This window comes from Pleurodeles waltl, chromosome 10, assembly GCF_031143425.1.
Source record: "Pleurodeles waltl isolate 20211129_DDA chromosome 10, aPleWal1.hap1.20221129, whole genome shotgun sequence".
In the NCBI taxonomy this organism is placed as follows: Eukaryota; Metazoa; Chordata; class Amphibia; order Caudata; family Salamandridae; genus Pleurodeles; species Pleurodeles waltl.
The window spans coordinates 860,901,202-860,922,154 of NC_090449.1; the positions used below are offsets into that span (position 1 = coordinate 860,901,202).

At 42.7% G+C, this 20,953-nt stretch overlaps 1 protein-coding gene across 1 annotated transcript in view; it reads left to right on the forward strand.

Annotated features, from left to right (window-relative positions):
* Window positions 1-4,800: 4,800 nt before the first annotated feature.
* Window positions 4,801-20,953, forward strand: part of LOC138261971 (ATP-dependent translocase ABCB1-like) — a 519,774-nt gene continuing 503,621 nt past the window's right edge. The window contains 2 exon segments of the mRNA XM_069211572.1: window positions 4,801-4,955; window positions 7,404-7,495. Coding sequence (XP_069067673.1) covers window positions 4,932-4,955; window positions 7,404-7,495 — 116 coding nt within the window. The 5' untranslated portion in view covers window positions 4,801-4,931.

The following is a 20,953-nucleotide window of genomic DNA, read 5'->3' on the forward strand; positions in this document are numbered from 1 at the left end:
CTTCTGCGATGAAAGCTAAAGAATTGCTCTATAGGCACTCAAATGACCCTCTAGACATGACTGCACTCAAACATCTTAAATATGAATATAACTCCATTATTAGTGAACACACTCACTTATGTGTGCAGAAAGGCAAGAAGCTGTTCTACTTGAATAATGCTGGTAGATCCCTAGCTGAAATCTGAAATTCAAAAGTAACCGCACTCTAGTCTAGAGCATTAAAGACCATCAAAGTAGCTTGTAGACAACAATGGAGGACATCCTAAAGCCTTACAAAGATTCTATTCTTAGCCCTACACCACTACCATAAACACACCTAAATAGGCTTGCTTAAAATTAGTTTGAAGTTTCCAAATAAAATCAATCTCATCCGACAAAATGCTTGCCTTAAACAGACCAATCGATAGGGAAGAAATTATGTTAGCAGTAAAGTCTACCCCAACTGGTAAAGCCCCAGGCATGGATGGTCTCCCTAGCAATTTCTATAAAATCTTTGTTCCCACGATTATAGACCCCTTAGAGTACACCCACAATCATTTTGCCATCTCAGGTAATGTATCCTGCACTGCTTCCAAGGCCAATACTGTGGTCATTCACAAAGAAGAGAAAGACCATTTTTATCCTAAGAATTTCAGACCCATTTCACTAATCAACATGGAGGCAAAGATGTACGCTAAAACTCTGCCCATGCAGCTTGCACCCATGATAACTAAAATGGTCCATGTAACTCAGATGGGCTTTATCAAAGGCTGATTAGCCTGTGACAATATCTTCTTATTTTGCCATGTAATTGAGAAATCCTCTAGTTCGCTCTTCTCATCAGCAGCTGCTATAGCCCTGAATGCAGAGAAAGCCTTAGATAAGGTTTCCTGGCTGTGTCTAGAATCTGTCTTATCCAGATATAACTTAGGTGACTCCTTCATCAGAATGACCATGGCTTTGTATTCTAATCCCTAAATTAGAATTAAAATCCACAGTGCCCTGTCACAGCCCTTTGCCTTACATCAGGGTACTCACCAAGGCTGCCCACTATTCCCCTTACTATTTCTTCTGGCAATCGATCCCCTCCTATTAATGCTAAATGAATCCACTGAAATTTCAGGTATACAAGTCAGAGACGTGACCTACAAAAATGCAGCGTACACAGACAATATATTGATATTTATGGAATCTCTGGACACAGCAATGACGGCAATCCTGAAAATTATTAGTCAGTTCTCCAGTTTCTCAAGATATCACGCACTCACCTGGTTCCAACCGCGGAGACAATGCTGGACCTCCAATTCCAGCTGGGGCAGCTTAGCAAAACAACTAACTACTGCCTGGTTCCAAAAACTGCCCCAGTGGGCAAAAGCAAGATGGGGTAAAACAAGAAAACATCAACTTGTGCCACTGAGATAATTGTTGGGCTTTCTCATGCACTGCCTAGTAAGATCGGAACTCCCTGGACCTTGTTGTCCTCAATGCAGGTGTAATACACTAAAAACATCAAGAGGCAACGTAACCCATAGGTTCCCAACTCAAAATGATCTATCAATTATTTACACTATTTGTACACCTATGGACTTATTGATAAATATTGCATGAGAGAGAGCAGAAACCATTTCAAGAATAAACTGGTGATTTTCTGACACTATGGAACGTAAAAGATTTTGATTCAAACTCAACTACAACTTCAAGCTCTAGAAGATTCTCCCAAAATATTAGATATAACTTGTCTTGAAACACAGTAGCAACTTTTGTTTCGGGTACAATAGAGTTTAGAGCCCTGTAATGAAAGAGTCCAGAGGGGTGGGCCTCCCGGGGGTTAATACTCAAATCAATGTCCAATATCCGAATGTGCTCATGCCATCAAAGGATTCAGTCTTTGGATTATTTGCTAACCTATAGATTAGTGAACACTGACCTGAGGGGAAAGAATTTAGGCATGTCAATACTTGAACTAATTCTGAAGACGACAGGAGATTTTGTGCAAGAAACTCAAGAGGAGGCAGAATCGTAGCTCATGAAGGAAGTCCTTGTAAGCGTCACAGGCGGCTGGACAACAGAATCATCAGGAAGGTTTGGAAGACTAGAAGTTCTAGGTGACTCAGGAGGTGAGTACAGGGTCAATGCTTGCGCAGGACTGGAATGCTGGAAGATCCAGTAGACTCAGGAGACAAGTGCAGGGATAATGCTTGCGCCAGATAGGGACATGGCCAAGCGCTGATTCAGGTTCAAAGGAGGTATTTATACTGAAAGAAAGAGTGTTCCAGAAAGACACATGTCCCACATGGAACTGTGGAAAATTCCAATGAACTTGGGGAAGATCATGTGTAACATGCAACTGATATGAGGCTTTGCAGCAGATGAGGCCTTGCAGGTAGCAGTTGCAAACGGCAATTGGCAACAATAAACAAGTACAACCCAACCCCAAGTGCATGAAGGAATAATTCAATGGTTTACAGTGGATAACACAACTTGTCCTAGAAGACGTGATAATCTGCAGGCGTAAAATAGTCTAAACTTGCATAGCATCAGAACTAGAGAGTCAATTGTTCAGGCTTCCAGGGAAAAGAATCATGGAATGCTCAAGACTGTAAGGCACCACAAGGGCAGCATGACTTTGAGTACTCGGGCAGGGAGGTGCCACAAGGGAAAGGTAACATGGGCCAGTTGAGTAAACCCCACAGAACATAGTGCACAAGATGGAGTTGTGAAACAGGATACTCTTTGAACAAAGATAAAACAGAAGTCATCCCCTTGAATGATCACTGGCACCTTCCTCTGCAAACAGTTAAAATTTCCAATCGAAGTCTAAATTCATTAGATATTGCAATGACCTCTCGGAATCAGTAGCCCAGGAATTTATCAAAAATTACAGACTTACGGGCCACGGGGACCCTTAAGCATATCTCATGGTGAGGCAGGCTAGAAACTATCAAAATGATGGTGTCCTGACTAGTCAACTTCTTGGCTATCATAGTCGCAGTTTGTCTGTGCCAAGAATTTTTCTCTAAGACTGATAAAATTATCTCTGAATTTCTTTGAAGCAAGAAAAGAGCTAGAATTAGCCTTAAAAAAGTAAGAGTTACCTTCAAGGAGGGTGGATGTAACTTCCCAAACTGAGTCAATTACCAGGAAGCATTCTTGAAGGCACATGGGGTGTGGTGGTTCAAAGTTGAGGCCATCAAAACACTTGTGTGGCCTAATGTCAAGCAAACCATCAAGCATTCCTCCCTTTGGAGGCACACTTGACTATATCCCATCATTCTTAACCACAATCTATCAGGATTCTTAGAGGTACAACCTTAGCATTATTATCAGTAGACAAAGTCCGTTTATCCAATATAGACAAATCCTTCTCTATATCACTACGGAACAATAAGAGACTGCAGATTGCCAGTCCCCCAACCATCAGACCGATATGGGCTAGCAAGGGTATCTCGTTAGTAGCAGATCTGAATACAGATTTTGAACCATTATCCTTTGTTGCAATGAAACATGGACTTTCTCACTTGTATGATTTTCAGAAAACCAAAGTGAAAGTCTTCAAGTGAGTCCGACTTCGGAAATCTATTTGTCTCCCCACAATTCAACTCCTTCAAGCAGGGGGTCATGTTGCATCCAAGATCTACTAGGTATTTAATAAAGCCACTCCCAAACGAAGTCCCATCCTACCAGCCAAATGATCTTCATACCTTTCCTCTAAAGGCTCATCACCCCTTGCTGTGGAAACATGGTCCAAAATTTCGAAACCTCCATCTCCCTAAACTTCCCATTGGTAATACTTGGACCACACACAGCTGTGCGACGTATTAAACTCCCAGACTCAGAGCTCACCCTACTTGATATGCTGCTCACTGTTGCTCTAAAGGTGATAATGACTGATTGGAAATAATTTAGCAATATCCCTTACCATCCCTGGTGGGCGTGGGATACTTACCTTAGAAACACACACATATCCCAGTCAAAAGACAGGAGAAACCCTGTTACATCGCAAAACATATGGAAAACACTAGACATCTTAATTCACAACTTGTAACATCAGTAAGGGGTCCTGTCGATCCTGCTACACCAACAAATGACTCACTTTCTATCTCGAATTAGTCTGATCACTAGCCACTTCACATGGTCCTCTCTCCTGCTTGACTTTCTATTGTTTTAGTGAATGACATCATCAAGGACGCCGCTGAAATAAACTGGCTGTTGCACAAGGAGACGCCAGCCTAAGAAAGGTCAATGAACCTACACACCGACGGCGCCCGGAAGCATTACGTCACAGATTAATGTGGCAACTCAGGTGGGGCTGAATGGTCCTTATCACAACTAAATTAAACACTGATTCTATAACTGTGACAGCGTCCATCCGGTAGGAGGGGGGCTAGCGGACCACAAAGAGACGGATCTTGACATGGAAACTGTGAGACAGCAGTAGCTGTGAAACCTCTGTAGGAGGGGAGCCCGCACTATCTTTTAAAAGCTGAACGACTCAGTTACTGACAAGTTCGTTGAGGACACCCACCCCCTTTGCCTTTAACAGTGGGCGAAGGAGAGCACGCCTTCGAGGAGGCTACCCCACCCTTGGTCTGTGCTCGTCATTTCACACGACTGCAAAACACACCAAGTAACGGGAAATTGCTCACTGAAACCCTGCCGCTCTATTTAATAAATATGAGCAGAGGCGGGCACGTGGCCGAAAAGGTGTGGCTTTTTCGCCGCCCCAGGATGCCCTTTCTCAGCAGTGACAGAGTTCATCTGCCTCGTCTCTGGCAACCTGTAGGCTCAGTGTGTGCAGTGCCCTGGTGGAACATTAGCGTTTTATAGCACGTGGGAGGAGTTGCGAGGTTGTTTCTGTGCCTTTCGCCCTTGCTGGTGCCCCAGTCCAGCGCAGACAGCAACAGGGAACAGAACGTCACAGTGCTGCACGTGCTGAGCATACACCGCCAGCAATGGGCAAGAAAACATTCAGCGTGGTGAGTGACTGCGAGTTCCGACCGGCGCGAGCGGACCCAGAGCGCGCGCAGGGTTTATCATGAAGCCCGTGAGACTTATGATGATATCAGGCTTATGATCGTCTCTCGGCTCCTGATTTACTCAGGACCTATATTGGAGCGGGGAATACTATAAGAAATAGATTCTAAGTAAAACTTGAAACGTAATAACTATTTCGCTGAAAAGAGGTTTCCCGCATCCCAAAGAGTGAGGGTTGAATATGTGCTATGCACGATCGCTGTTATTCCCGCATTTTTTTTCTTTCTGGGAATATACACTTTCCGTCGCGTCGTCTTTTCTTAGTGGAGTTTTTCTGCATTACAAGTGACTTATTTTTGTATAATTCGACGAGCCTTCCCTGCTTTTTATCGCCTCTTAACGCACAGTATACTCCATTGAAATCGTATGACATAGGACCATTTGAAATAAAACGTGGCAGCAAATATACTGGACCATTTGTGCAAATTAGCTGGCTAAAATAATAATTGAAAAGGGCAATGCAAATCTCCCAGCAAATTATAGGCTGATCAGTTTTATAGACAATCTGCAAAAAATGTACGCAAAACAACTCTTAGGCAGATAAATGAGCTGGGCCACGGAAACATCAGATTCTCCCTCCCCTCCAGGCAGGGTTTCGATCTAGAATTAGTACAGTGGATCAGGTATTCAGGCTGGCCGTGCTGTACTGGAAATATACAGCTCTTGCAAAACAACCTCTATATGTTGCTTTCCTTGATCTGAGATCAGCCTTTGACCTGGTTCCAAGAGAGAAGCTATGGGAAGTGCTAAATAGAATAGGGACACCAGCTAACATAATCCAACTCCTGAAGCGACTGCATGAAGATACATATGTGCAAGTGAGATGGGACAACCAAGGCGAACCAACAGACAAAATCCCCATAAATATGGGCGTTTGCCAGGGTTGCGTGCTGGCACCGTTTTTATTTTTTATTTTTATTAATGAGGTGGTACAGGTTCTGATGACATGCCAGAACGATGCCCCCACCTTGAGCGCTCAGAAAATCCCAATCCTTCTTTTTGCAGATGATTCCCTTCATATTTCCAAATCCCCTGTGGTCCTACAAATTCTTATAGACAGATTCAATCTATTTTGCCAGGATTATGGCATGGAGTTGAACCACAAGAAAACAAAGCTGATGGCACTTCACTCTGGATTGCGGAAGAAATGCACTATTAGCTTAGATGGCGATCCCTTGGACAGGGTCAGCTCCATTGATTATTTGGGTGTAAGGCTCACTGATAACTTGCACTGGGCAGAACAGGTTAACAAAAGTGCTAGTCTTTTGCAGTATAGTGCAGCATCCATCCTTGCGCTTTTATAGGGGTACGACGGCAAAAACTGTCTCCCCAGAAATCAAGATCTATGTTGGTAGGGCGCAGGGAGCTGCTGTCTACGGTGCGGAGGTATGGGGCTTTTCTGACAGTAACAGGCTAACCATTGGAGAGAATAGCTTTGCGAGGACTTTATGTGCTTGCCCCACTAGCACTCCACTGATCCCACTGTTTCTAGATCTGGGACTGAAACGGATAGCCGACCTAATTACTTTAAGACCTCTTTTATATTGGGTAAGGCTATGGACCGTCCCTGAACTGGATGTTTACATGACCTCACTTTTAGATCTGCTAAAGTGTCCTAATTCAGCCTCCATCCCCTGGGTCAAGCACGTATCTAGTTGGTTTAGCAACCTGGGTCTAGGAGACTTTTGGGAGAACCCCATTAATCTTGAGAAAGCCCACACCAAAGTGTTGAAGCGTGTATACTGGTCTCACGTATGGAACAATTCCATTAGTCGTAGATCCCATGGCTGCCTAACCAACCTTTTTATTGACCTCAAATGGTACCCACAGTTTGAATTATAACTAGATATTATACCTGATATTTTAGGCAAAAGCCTATATGCTAAATTCCGCTTTGGGACACTGCCGCTGAGGACCTTGATGTGTAGATGGGGTGCAAAAGTAACAACTGATATATGTCCCGCGTGTGGTATAACTTCTGAAACAGTTGAACATTTTATGTTTTTTTGTCCCGCATATTCATCTCTTAGGTCCAAGTGGATCCGTAATATTTGCCGGGAAATTGGAATAAGGGAATGTGCTTTAGCCCTGAGGATTTTAAAAAGTCATTGTTCTAAGGTCCTAATATATGCTGTTAGCAAGTATTTACTGGCAGCATGGCGTATACGCAACTCTTATATCAGCAATGTATTTTAAGAATGATTGGATGAGATCCTTTTAGACGGTGCAGTGGGGGTGCCACTTTTCTTTTATTGTTAATATGGTTTTAAATTGGAACTGTACTTTTATATCTTTTACAATGTTATTTATTTATTGTGTATTGCTTTAATGATCTACTGATCGAATAAAGCTTGTGTTGATGATGAATCATTGAATATATTACCCCGCAGGAGCAGCTGGACCCAGACAATAAAACAAAGAAGACTGAAGCAAATGGTATTCAGGATGACCACGTCTTCACAGAAGTTTCTGATAAGAAAAGGTGAGGATGCATTTCCCTGCTTGTTTTACATTGAATGCCGATTACTTAAAAGAATTTTTTAAGTGGTGCAATTTTCATTATTTCAGTTGAAAAGTTATAACTGATAAGCGCTTGCTGTTACTGATTACAGTGGCCTCCAGGGCATGAGTTTGAAACTAGGCACTGCCAACTTACCCTTTAACCTTTCATGGGTATATTCAGTGCTCTTAAATGGGGTAACAGTAATGCCCGTTATTTACAGCACCTAAAGAAGGCCATACTGTGCTCTGAAACATTTACTGTGCTAGAGGGAATAAATTGTGGCATAAATCAGTACATGAAAACAAGTTATATTCAATCCTTATCTCCCCTTTCCTCTGTAGTAAGATTGCATGGGCATCCGTCAACAAACTGTTTAAATAAAATGAAAGGGAGCAGAAATCTCTAATCTGCATCCTACAGTCTTGACATCATTGGAATGTCTTTCAGCAGTGTGGGACTTGTAAAGGACCATATCTTGAATGTTGAAGGTGAATTGAAAATATCTGTCTAGGTCCTGACCATCTAGTGTGCCTACTTGTTCTCTGTTAGCTGACTTTGTAAAGTAGGGCCTTTCCTCACTCAGGAGGGCAAACATTTAGACCTTTCTACCTTCAATAGGCTCTTACCCTGACTAAAGCAGTTTAGTAAATTTAGAGGGTCCTACATTTTTGATGTCCTGCTTTTCAGTTTGCGCCACATTGGTGGATAGTGTCCCTACATTTGTCTGTGTCATAATATTGTTACAGAAACTCCACTGGCTCCCTATCTGAGCCACAATATAATTTAAAATAAGGTGTATTGTACATAAGCCATCCATGGCAATGTTACTCCTTTTGAAGCGTCAACCGTTATATTACCATTGACCGTAGACAACACTGTGGTTTACTGCCACACTTCAGCAAAATTCTGCACTTCAAAAAACTTGAGTATAATGGCAGGAGTTTCTCAGTTCTTGGTCGTGGACTCTGGAACTTCTTGCCAACAAAGCTGTTATTCAATCCAGAGTTGACACAGGTTCACAAACACTTTAAAACATTCCTGTTTGAACCTTTATCTGCTTAGGGCATGGGTGGCTTTGCGGTTGCTCCTTTTGCCTTCTGTGCCATGGAATCCTCAGAGGTGTACCCATACTTTTACGGTAACCTCGTAATGTAACATTTTTACAGAGATAGAGGTTATCTTTTTGTGAACAGTCTGAAAGGTGAGTGCAGTTGATTTGGTACAAAAATGGAGGAAATATGTGCATTGCGAAGAATAGGAATGCCAATGCAAGTAGAAGTAAGAAAAGACAACCAATCATAGCACAGTAGTGAGTGTAAGACAGAAGTATGTTATCGCTGTGGGAATAATGCCCCTTTTCTAAAGTAAAGGAAATTATACACATTGGATAGAATTGTAGATTCCGTGATTCAAGGGGTATTTCAGCAAAAAGAATACATTAAGGATAAAAATAGGGAAGAAGATTACAGAGTAGATGACAGAACATCCCAAAATGTGGGTCGCAATCTATTTGAGGGTCATGTGCCGATTTTCCGTGGGTTGCAAAAGGCCAAGCAGTAAATAAAGATGCCTTTAAATTCTCTATTAATGTCACATTTGCTGCACCTCAGAGACAGAGGCCAAAAGTCAGGCTACGACTTCTGACAAATTGCTGCTTATTAATTCACATGTGGATTGGTGTTTACAAACTCCGGTCACTTTTGCAGTCCGAGGAAGTAAAGTGAATTACGTGGCAGTCTTGCTGGGGTACAAGTAGTGTGATAGGCAAGGCTGTAGAATGTCATTTTTTGTAACACAACACAAAATGTAAATACCGCTAACTGAACTGTACACATTCAGCAGGTAGGAAAGCAAAAATGAAGCACATTTTCTTTGTAATTCTGAAATGCGATGGGAACAAAGATTTTAATAGGATCAAAACAAACCAAGACACTTTACTTGGTGATGCACAAATGATAAATATTCACTGAAACCGATTGCCCATCATTATCATTTGTGTGCAGTATAGTTTATTCAGCAAACCTGTATGTCTGTGCAAACTAAGTGGCCACTCCAATGGTAAATGTACTGTCTGTAAATTACAATAAAAAATCGCCACCTTATGTCATTAAAGGTAGGTGGGTTGCAAAGGTGAGTCGTTGTAAAAATTGGGCCGTGGTTCTAAAAAACTTTGAAAACACTGGGATAGGAGAACGGTGAAGAAATGTGTGGTGTAGTGTTAAAAGGCGAGTGAGAAAAAGAGAAAAACTTAAAAAATGTCTCATTGCAGGTAAGTAGTTAGGAGGCAGAACCTGGGCTCATAGGCCATTAAGTGGTACAAAGTGACAGTGTGAAGCAACTGAAGGAGAACTTTAGGAATGTGTTTAATATTTGGATGGAAAAGGTAAAATATTTCAAGTATAAGATCGTGTTTAAAGCAGGAAAAACCAATAAGAAGCATGATTGTTAATCCATTTTTTGTATAGCTATACTAGTGGTCCCTTCCTAAACCACGTTTTGTCTCTTTGATTTTTTTTTTAAGTCTTGGTTCCCAAGTACACTTTAAACTGTACAAGATAATATTAAAGCCTTATATGGTGAGACTGCATCCTGAAAACAATATAATTTTAAATATTGCTTTTCTCTGTGACAGTTTTATATTTGGGGTGGAGTACATTAAGAGCTGTGGGAAAGTGTTTTAACCCGCTGAAATGCTCAGAATTTTGTAATGTAATAAAAACACTTGTTAAACATTTCACTTTCTGTATTGAAGGCATGTGATTTTTGTGTACTCCTTCTGCTTTTCGAACTGAACAGTATAAAAAATAATATTGCTTTTATCCTAACATTAAAGGTGAAGGTTAAGGGAGACAGTGTAGAAAAGCCGCTGTTGGGTATTTTGCAATAAATGAGTTTAAGGTCATAATGCTTCCCATTTAGTTATGCTTACATGAATGACAGACCCCGAAGGTGCTGCGGCAATAATAATACGTTATATCTGGGATGTCTTGGTTTCATTTGTTTGGTTATATCTTAGACGTAAAGTGTAAAACATCACATGTAGTAATCCTCAAAATCTTCTTATCTTCTTCGTATGAAGATCCTGGCAGCAGGGCTGTGGCAATAGAACTGGGTTTAGGATTGTAGCAATAACACTTGAGTAGTAGCAGTGGACCAAAGTACTGAGCGACTGGACTGGAGTTACAGGACAGAAGAAGGACAGAAGCACAGGGCTAGACTAACAGCCACAGAGCAATAGGACTGAGACATCGGAATAGAGTTCAGGACCAAAACCCCCAACAGACAGAAGAGCCATACTGAAGCGTTGTAATGTCAGCAACTCTCTTCAGTCATATATGGTGCTGGTACGTGAAACCTGTTCTCATTGGAGGACATGTTAAAAAGTATTACCTTGATACGTATTCATATGCATGTTGTACCATGTTTTGTATTAATTTTATAAACATTTTGAATACATTTATAGTTTCATTTAAGTAAAGAGTATAGAAGTTGTGGAACTTGTTACAATTTGTTATATTTGTGACTTACAGTTTTCAGTAAGTGCAAACAGCAGAAAAAATGTAAGAAAACCGCAGTGTCCTTGGAATAAATTTTTCAAGATCGCCAATTTTGGAAACCTATTTAATATGTGAAATGCACTTATTTAGATTTATATGAAAAACACATTTGTCTTTCCCTTGTTTTATTAATTTGTCTTCAACAGTAGTCATAACAAATACAACTATGAAACAATTAAAACCGTAGAAAAAGAAGACAAGAGGTAAAAAGTTAAAACTTACTGTGACAGAAGCATATAAAAATAAGAACATTAATAATTACATAGATCTAGTAGATAAGAATAACAAATTAAAATACAATGCTGGTGGCAAATGTCTGAGGTAGCTGGGCGAACCCCAATATGAAGTCTATTTTGTTTTTCAGTTTTTAAATATCCTAACTTTTTAATGAAATGTTTTTATGTTTTTGATTAAACAACTGATGGTACACCACAAAATTCGAATAGTGCATTGATTAACATATCTAGGAGAGAAAAGCCATAGCATTAGTGTACCACCTTTCTGTGAATAAAGTAGACAGGGATTGTAGCCACATTACAAATGTTTGTTAATTTCAACGTGCAGCTGATAAATCCATTTGGCAAGGAAAACTCTCATTCAAAGAGTGAGTTTGGATTACTATGAGATTTTGGTGACATGGTATCCAAAACATGGAGATTTGAAGTAATTGTACCAATTTCTGTCAGAAATGGGTCAGTAACAGGGCAGAAAACATTGCTGGAGAACAAGGTAACCCGACTGAAGGTTAAGGATCTTGTGATGCCTTTGTCTTTACAAAGTCAGCACTATCAGAGAGCGAGGCAACACAGCAGGACTGTTACAGGGGCAAAAACAAGGTGAGGTCAGATATACTTTCACCCACCGTGGCCCAGGGACAGGCCAGCAGCACACAGTTTTCTTGTGGGCACATCTATGATTTATTACGGTGGGGAAATAATGCTCATGGGTTGTGGCAAGCCCTGGGGTTAAGTATTTTTCATATATTTCTCTTCAGAACAAGCATTACAGCCTCCTGCTATTTAAACATTATATTTAGAAAAGTTCAATATGATATTATCTTTATTTTTTTATATAAATATATTTTAAATAATAATCTTAAACCCCGATTTTTAAAAAGCATGTTTGGAGAAAATAATATCTTTCCAGAGCCCCTGGAGAAGACAGAAGTGATATATTTCCCTAGATTTAGCTTTCTGTAAAACCATTGTCATAATCTCTTGTGATGAAAGGCAGGTACTGCTTTGTCCCAACAGTCTATGGCACTCAGGGGCGTAGCTTCAGGGGGGTGTTTGGGTTGCTACACCCCCCTAATAAATATATTCTCTAGTAAATATTTGAGTACAGGTGTTTTCAGTTGGGCGTGGCGAGGAGTCTGTTGGATCTCACCTGGGATTTGTACATACCCTACAGACAAACACAAACACATCTTCTCTCACGTCTGTATTTTAAAGGTTCAAAAATGTTGGCTATTTTACAAAATATTATGTTTTGAGTACCTCTTACAACCTGAACTCCGCTCCCCTCCTGCACTGCTTCTCTTATGATGAATTTTAGCGTGACATGCCAGCATGGTTGTGTGAAAACCTGGCCCTGATATTACTGACCAAGCTATGCACATGATGGCATGATGTACAATGTAATCACAGAGAAATCTTTTATTAAATGCTAGAGCGTGCCTGCGCGCTAAAAGATGTTCGAACATGCAAATTGACGTGACTGTCGTCTCATGTTTGCTAGCATTAAAGTTCACTGTACAACTGTATTTTTTTATATTCCCTTCTGGTGGATAAATGAAGTTCTCTTGCTGAACTCTAATGTCATTCGATATTAGTTTAGTGGCGCCTAATTACATTTACAGACACTTAAAGCTGTAAGAGTATCTACCACGTAATAAATATTTCATATTGTGGAGAGTATGTCCTGTTACAGGGCATGTGAAGACAATTCTTAATATTTTTGTTTACACATTTTGAATGTTTATGTTAATTGTCTGTTCAAAGGACTGTATTACTTGCTTTTTTACCATTACCGGTTTTGCAACAGAGCTTTGAGACTGTCAAATATATTATTATGAATGTTGCAAAATATATTCTGTACTTGACCCGCTGCCAAATGAGGTTGTAAAGGCTTGTATGGACATTTGGCTAGAGGTGGATTTCCGGCTATAGTAGATAAATTACTAAAAGCATTTTTCATAAAACAAAGTATGATTATGACCGAAGATGGCCAGATGTGCACTTCCAAGGTGTACATTATCAAAAAATGAAGGCCTTGCAGGCACACTTACCACAAATGTTGCCCCATTGTGTATAAGGTTACCCCACGTATGTTGCGCCATTGTCGTGTAAGATTATGCAGCCGCATATCACAGGAAATCAGTAGGGAGTGGGCGAATCAAGACTTGGTTAGTATTTTAAGTTTGCAAACACCCACGGATATGGCAGTTTTTGAGCATTCACAAACTCTTCTCACCACTCGAAGTGGTTGTATTGTCATACGAGTCAAGGGCTTGAGTAAATACTTTTCAAGTTTGGGAAGAGGAACATAGCACCCCCAAATCTCCTCGAGTGGTAGAGGAAATGCGCTGTTGTATAGTGGTGCTGCCTGTCCCCGATGCAGAATTTTACTGTTGTGTATCGCTTCAATAGGAAGTAGTCAGCATGAATACTGGATTTGATTAAAAATGGCTATTCATTGCTTTTACATCATAACAAAGAAAAAAAAAAGCATTGTTTTTTTTTACTATAGTGAAATCACAGGACTCGCTTTCTAGTTTTTCACTGTGTCAGAACAATGACAGCATCTTTACCACGCATGCCTTTACCACCCATGCCTTTACAATGAATTCCGTTGTAAAAGCATGCTTAGTAAAGGAATATGTGGTAACAGCAAGCATGGTTGTGTTATGCAACCTCCCTCGCGTAACCAAAAAACTACCTGACCTCCCCACTCGCCCTGAGGACTAAAACTATCCCCACTCCTAAACCCCCCAAATCCTAACACCAGACCCTCCTTGCCCTGAGCCCTAAAACCCTGCCCTTGTGAAAAAAAACGACCCCGACCCGATCTACCCTGAGCCCTAAGACCTTCCCCATCCCTAAAAACTAAATTACCCTGACACCCCCACTAGCCCAGAGCCCTAAAATCTTCCCCCACTCCTAAAAACGACCCCCAAATCCTGACACCAGCCCCTCCCCACCCTGAGCCCTAAAACCCTGCCCCTGTGAAAAAAACTACCCCGATCCCCCTAAACCGTGGACCCTGTTATGAAAAAAACTCCACCACGGAGCCTGAGCCCTAAAACCTTCCCCACCCCTAAAAACTAAATTACCCCAACACTACCACTAGCCCTGAGCCCTAAAACCTTCCCCCACTCCTAAAAACTGCCCCCCAAATTCTGACACCAGCCACTCCACGCCCTGAGCCCTAAAACCCTGCCCCTGTGAAAAAAAAAATAACCAGATCCCCCTAAACTGTGGTCCCTGTTATTTAAAAAAACTCCCCTACCCAGCCTGAGCCCTAAAACCTTCCCTCACTCCTAAAAACGAAATTAACCCAACACCCCCCACTCACCCGGAGCCCTAAAATCTTTCCCCACCCCTAAAAGTTCCCTTCCCCCACCCCAAAACCTGGCCCCAGACGCTCTCCGCCCTAAACCCTTAAAATCTTTTCCCAGTGTAAAAAAAAACTAACCCAACACCCACCATAAACCTTAAATCCACTCCACCCCTAAAATCTACCCCCATATCCTACCCCAGCACCACTTACCTTGCTGCTTCCTCTCCTGAATCTTCCTGCTCCGCCCATTCACACCACTAATAAAAAAAACTACCTTGACCCCCACCACCTACCCTAAATCCACCCTACTCCTGAAAACTCCCCCCAATCTGTGCCCTAGCCCCACTTACCTCACCACGTCCTCTCCCCATCCTTCCTGCTCTGCCTAGTCACACCACTAGACCACTCTCTGACTTAACCACGCATATGCGTGGTTTAGGTAAATGCGTGGTTAAGGCAGACATGCAGGCAGTCATTGTTAAAGCAAGCGTTGTTCTGCTTGCGTGCTAAACATACGCATGATTTAGCCCGCGCTGTTTAGGCCGTTTCTCGTCTGCACTGAGAATGACTTTCTGAGAGGACCCCTGCTCTAGTATTGAGATAAGAGGGAACGGCTTCAGTTAGGATAGGAGATGGAATGTGTGTATGGTGGTGGGTAGATGCCTATATGTTTCTAATATTTGCATGGGTTTGCGGAATGGACTGATAGAAGGGTAAGGGGAGTGGGGGGGGGCAGATATGTATGTTTAAAATATTTGGAACCGGGTAAGGTGGATAAGCAGGCAGGACACAAAGAACCTTTTATAAATATTTTAGTGAGGGGAAAATTCTAAAAATGTTGGTGCATAAGGGCTGAAGCATGTCAAGTCCTTTATTATTAAGGAAAGAGGGATGGCCAGAGAGTGGTGGGGTGACTGACATGACACCAGTGTAGGAGGCTGGCCTGGTTTGTAATGGGTACCAAAGGTACTTACAGCTTATACCAGGCCCAGTTATCCCTTATTAGTGAAATATAGGCAGTGTTCTAGCAGCTTAGGCTGTGTAGAGTTAGCTGTAGCAGAGCAGCTTAGGCTGAACTAGGAGACATGCAAAGCTCCTGCAATACCACTATAGTTACACAGTACTCATACACAATAAAAGACAGTACTCATTGTTACCAAAAATAAAGGTACTTTATTTTAGTGACACAAGACCAAAAATATCTTAGAGGCAATACTCCTTCTGGAGGGAAGTATTATACACAATACATAAACTAGTAACCAAAATCAGGTAAGTAAACAGTCATATAATACTGCAGACAGTAGAAAATACAATAGATTGCAATGGGCCTGGGAAAACACAAACCATATACTAAAATACTGGAATGCGAACATCGTTTTCCCCCCTAGGCAAGTGTAGTGTGTAGAGGGGCACTGGGAGTGTAGGAAAACACCAAAGGTAAGAAAAGTACCCCACCCCAGAGCCCAGTAAAGTACAGCAAGTTTCCTCAGGACACACGACAAGTCATGATTTTGCAAGAACCAAGCAAGACTGCAAGCAACAAACAATGGATTCCTGGACCTGAAGACCTGTGGAGAGAGGAGGCCAAGTCCAGAAGTCGAAGAAGAGTCTAGGAAGGACAGGAGCCCCTGCCAATCTAGAAGAACGTGCAAAAGTGGATTCTCAGGCCAGAAGAAAAGTACAGAAGTGCACCAAAGAAGATGGCTCCGGGTTCTTGTGTGGTGCAGGAGATGTCCCACGTTGAGTTGTTGGATGCAGGCTGTTTGCGTCACTGGATTCTGCCAACAAACCTTGGTTCAAGCAAGTATGCAGTTTGCGTCAAAAAGGAGCTGCCTGGACCCAGGAGGGACTTGGGGGTCTCAACTCGGACTGAGGAGACTGAGAGGGCTTTCAGCACTTCAGAGAGCCCTCCGAAGACCAGGCAGCACCCACGGGAGCCCCAGAACACAGGAACAAAGAAGATGCAAAGAGCAGTCATCACAGCACTACACTGGAAGGTCTCATGCCACCGGAGAACAACTCTTGGAGCAGTGCATCGCAGAGTGGAGTGCTGGGGACCTGGGATCCGCTGTGCACGAAGAGCGCTTGGGAGAAGTGCACAGAAGCCCAAGGAGCTGCAGAAGACGCAGTGCACAGGGGTACTGTTGCAGCACACGGAGGCAAGCTCTTACCTCCCCCAAATTTGGACAGCTGGACCTTTGGACAGTTGGGTCGCTTCGGTTCACCACCTGTGGTCCAGGGAGCACACTTATCATCAGGCGAGGACCCCCAGAGTACCGGTTGTTGTCGCAGGAGGGTGCCTGCAGAAGCAGGGAAATGACTCTGTCACTCCACTGGAGATTCCTTTGGTTCTTCTGTGCAGAATGAAGACAGGTAGTCCTCAGAGAGTGCACCTAGGAAACTGTTGCAAATGCTGGCTGAAGTTGCAGGTCGCAGGAGTCGTCCTGGATACTTTGTTGCAAATACAGCATTTCTTGGAGCAGTCTGCGGTTGATCCGATGGTCAGAAGCTGAAGCAGAGGATGCAGAGGAGTCCTGGAGAAATCTTGCAAACCGAATCTGAGGAAACACCCAGAGGAGAGACCCTAAAACACCCTGAGGGGGGGATTAGCTACCTACCTAGGTGTGCACCTATCAGGAGGGGTCCCTGACGTCACCTGCTGGCATTGGCCACTCAGAGGTCTCCAAAGGGTCCCCACACCTTGGAATCCAAGATGGCTAATGCCAAGTACACTGTGGGGTAGCTCTGGGCACCACCCTTGGGGTGGTGATGGACAGGGTAGTGGTAACTCCCCTTTCCTTTGACCAGTTTCGCACCAGAGCAGGGGCTGGGGTCCCTTAACCGGTGTAGACTGGATTATGCAAGGAAGGCACCATTTGTGCCCTTCAAAGCATTTCCAGAGGCTCTGGGAGGCTACCCCTCCCATGCCTGTAACATCTATTTCCAATGGGAGAGGGTGTAACACCCCTCTCCTAAAGAAAAGGCATTGTTCTGCCTTCCTTGGATTGAGCTGCTCAATCCCCAGGAGGGCAGAAACCTGTCTGTGAGGTGGCAGCAGCTGGGGTTGCAGTGGAAACCCCAGAGAGCAGACTTGGCTGGTATGAGATTGGCCCCACAATACCAGATTTGGATTGGGGGGTCAATTCCATGATCTTAGGCACCTCACATGGCCATATTCGGAGTTACCATTGTGAAGCTACATATATGTATTGCCATTTATGTAGTGCACACCTATAATGGTGTCCCCTCACTCACGAAGTTTGGGGAATTGGCCCTAAGTAACGTGGGGGCACCTTTGCTAGTGCAAGGGTGCCCTCACACACAGTAACTTTGCACCTAGCCTTCAGTAAATGAAGGTTAGACATATAGGTGACTTATAAGTTACTTAGTGCAGTGTAAAAAGTCTGTGAAAAAGTGTGTGCACTATTTTACTCAGGCTGCAGTGGCAGTCCTGATGAAAGGTATGTATGAGCTCCTTATGGGTGGCAAAAGAAATGCGGCTGCCCATAAGGATCTCCTGGAACCCCAATGCCCGGGGTACCATATACTACTTATAAGGAAAGTCCAGGGTGCCAATCAGAATTGGAATATGTAGTCACTAAAGCGTAGTGACAAATTTGGTAAGTAGACAGAGCATAAGCACTGGAGTTCTGTTAGAAGAACTTCAGTGACACAGTTAAGCATACTGACAACACACAAAGGCCACAGACTATGAGGACTGGGGTCCTGGCTAGCAGGGTCCCATTGACACAGGCAAGACACACTGACAAATATGTTTTAAACTATGAGCACTGGGGTCCTGGCTAGCAGGATCCCAATGAGACCGTAAAAACACACTGACAAACACTGACAAACAGGCCATAAATGGGGGTAACCATGTTAGAAAGAGGGTACTTTCTCACAACCAGGCATGTATTGTAGATGGTATATCTACGGTAGGGGGAGAAAAAGACAGAGAGAGGCAAGGTAGTGTTGTACAAAACTCCCAGTGACACATGTACCATTGCAGAACCAACTCACAGCATCACCTGCAGTTGGGTTGAGGGTTTTGGGGTTCCATACACAATATTAAATGACAAATAGTCTGCTGTCACTAGAGTAGTGTTTTCTGCTTCTTGATTCTAAGTCGCATATTTAATTGATGTCACCAAGAACCACTTGGTGGAAAACAGCCCCATATTAACAGGTACCTGTTAGACCTAACATCCTTCATGTGGTGTTCCCCCACACATTTTTCCTTCACCCCTTCTGTTTTGCTGAATTCATTTTTGTTTGCTTGAGGACACTGTGCACCTTACTACTGCTAACCTGCGTTGAAGTGTTTGTGCTCTCGCCTTCAAACATGGTAAACTTGGCATATGCCTATTTGGCACATATAAACTTGTAAGATTTTAGTAATGTACCCAGGGCCTGTAAATAAATGCTACTAATAGGTTGCAACACTCATTGTGCCACCCACTAAAGTAATCTTTTAACACATGTCTCAGGCTTGCCACTGCAGCCTGTAGTGCAGTTTCAAGCTGTCATTTCGACCTGGCAAAATAAACCTTTCTTTTTATTACTTTTAAGTGACCCCCTAAGGTAGGCCCTAAAGGCTCACAGGGCAGTGTGCATTGTATTTAAAAAGTAAGACGTGTTTAGGTTTGACATATTCTGGCAGTGAAAAACTTCTAAAATCGTCTTCACTGTTGTAAGGCATATATGTCCATTGACCAACACTGGGATGTCGTATTACATCAATTAAGTGATAACTTTGGATTGGGAGCAGATAGAAATATACTGTTTATGCTCAAATAAATTTTAGTTTAATATCCTTTTTAATTGTGAAATTAGATTTTAAGTCAAAATTCTGAAAATGCTACTTTTAGAAAGTGAAGTAAACAAAAATTAATTTGAGGGATGCTTGAATTATTCTCAGCAACTTGAATTACTCTGGCTTCATCCCAGTGTGTGGTGTTTTTTTGCCCGCGATGCCATCTCAGATTATATCCAGCTATATCTAAATCAGCCTTAACCTTGCACCAGTAGCAACACTCCTGCCCAAACTGCCAAGCCAGGTCCTCTCCGAACTGCAACACAAGCAACCCGAGACCGGTTTTACTCTAGTTGGGGCTCTTCAGTTGGTTCCAGTGGCAAAGTGAATACAGGACCCATGTCTGGGCATACCATCTCAAATATGGCATCGCACTGAAGTATACAAAAAAAGTGATGGGAGAGATGCCTGAATTAATCTCAGCCACTTATGATTAATAGAGGTTGCATCTCAGTCATCATATTTTTTGCCACAATTCCATCTCAGATTAAATGCTCCTATATGCAAATCAGCCATGACCTTCCTCCAATAGGAACAATTCAGTCCTGTACGGTGTTGCTTATGTTTCAGTTTAGGGAGGGCCTGGCTTGGCAGTTTGGTCTAAACTGTCCCCATTGGAGCAGGGTCAGGACTGATTTGGATGTGGCTGGGTCCTAACAGAGGTGGCACGGTGAGCAAAATACTGGTGGAATGAGATGCAGCCCGAGTGATTACCAGTCACTGAGATTAATTGAAGCATTCCTTCATCACTTTTTTGTATACTTTAGTGTGTAGCCCCAGTTGTGGGTATACCCAGATGTGGGTCTTGGGCACACGCTGTTGCTGGAATCAAGCTATCTGTCTGATGAGCTCCAACTAGGGTGAAACCGGTCTTGGGTTGCTTGTGTTCTGATTCCGGGAGGACTTGGCCTAGCAGTTCGGTTTGTACTGTTCTTATTTGAGCAGGGTTATGACTGATTTACCTATGGCTGGGTCCAAACTGAGGTGATGTGGTGTGCAACATAAAGAATGGACTGAGATGCGGCCCAAGTTATTACCAGTGGCTGAGATTCATTCAAGCATTCTGTCCATTATCTTTTTGTATATTTTAGTGTTTCACCCCAAGTGGGATGGGTATGCTCAGACATGGGGTCCTGTATATACTGTGTCACTGGAACCAAGCTATACCTGGCTGATGAGCCCTAACAATGGCATACTTGGTCCTGGGTTGCTTGTGTTCCATTTCCGGGGGAACCTGACCTGTAAGTTTGGTCGGAATTGTTTCCATTGGAGCAGGGTCAGGACTGATTTGCATATGGCTGGGTCCAAACGGAGGTGGCATGGTGTGCAAAGTAACGAGGGCTAAGATGCCGCCTAAGTGATTACCAGTGACTGAGATTAATTCAAGAAATCCATCTATCACTTATTTGTATACTTTTATGTATACTTTTAGAAAGTTGTCACCTAACCATTTGTGCCTTCTGACAGTGACCGGGGTCGCATAACGGTGAATGGCTCTTTTGTTAGGGT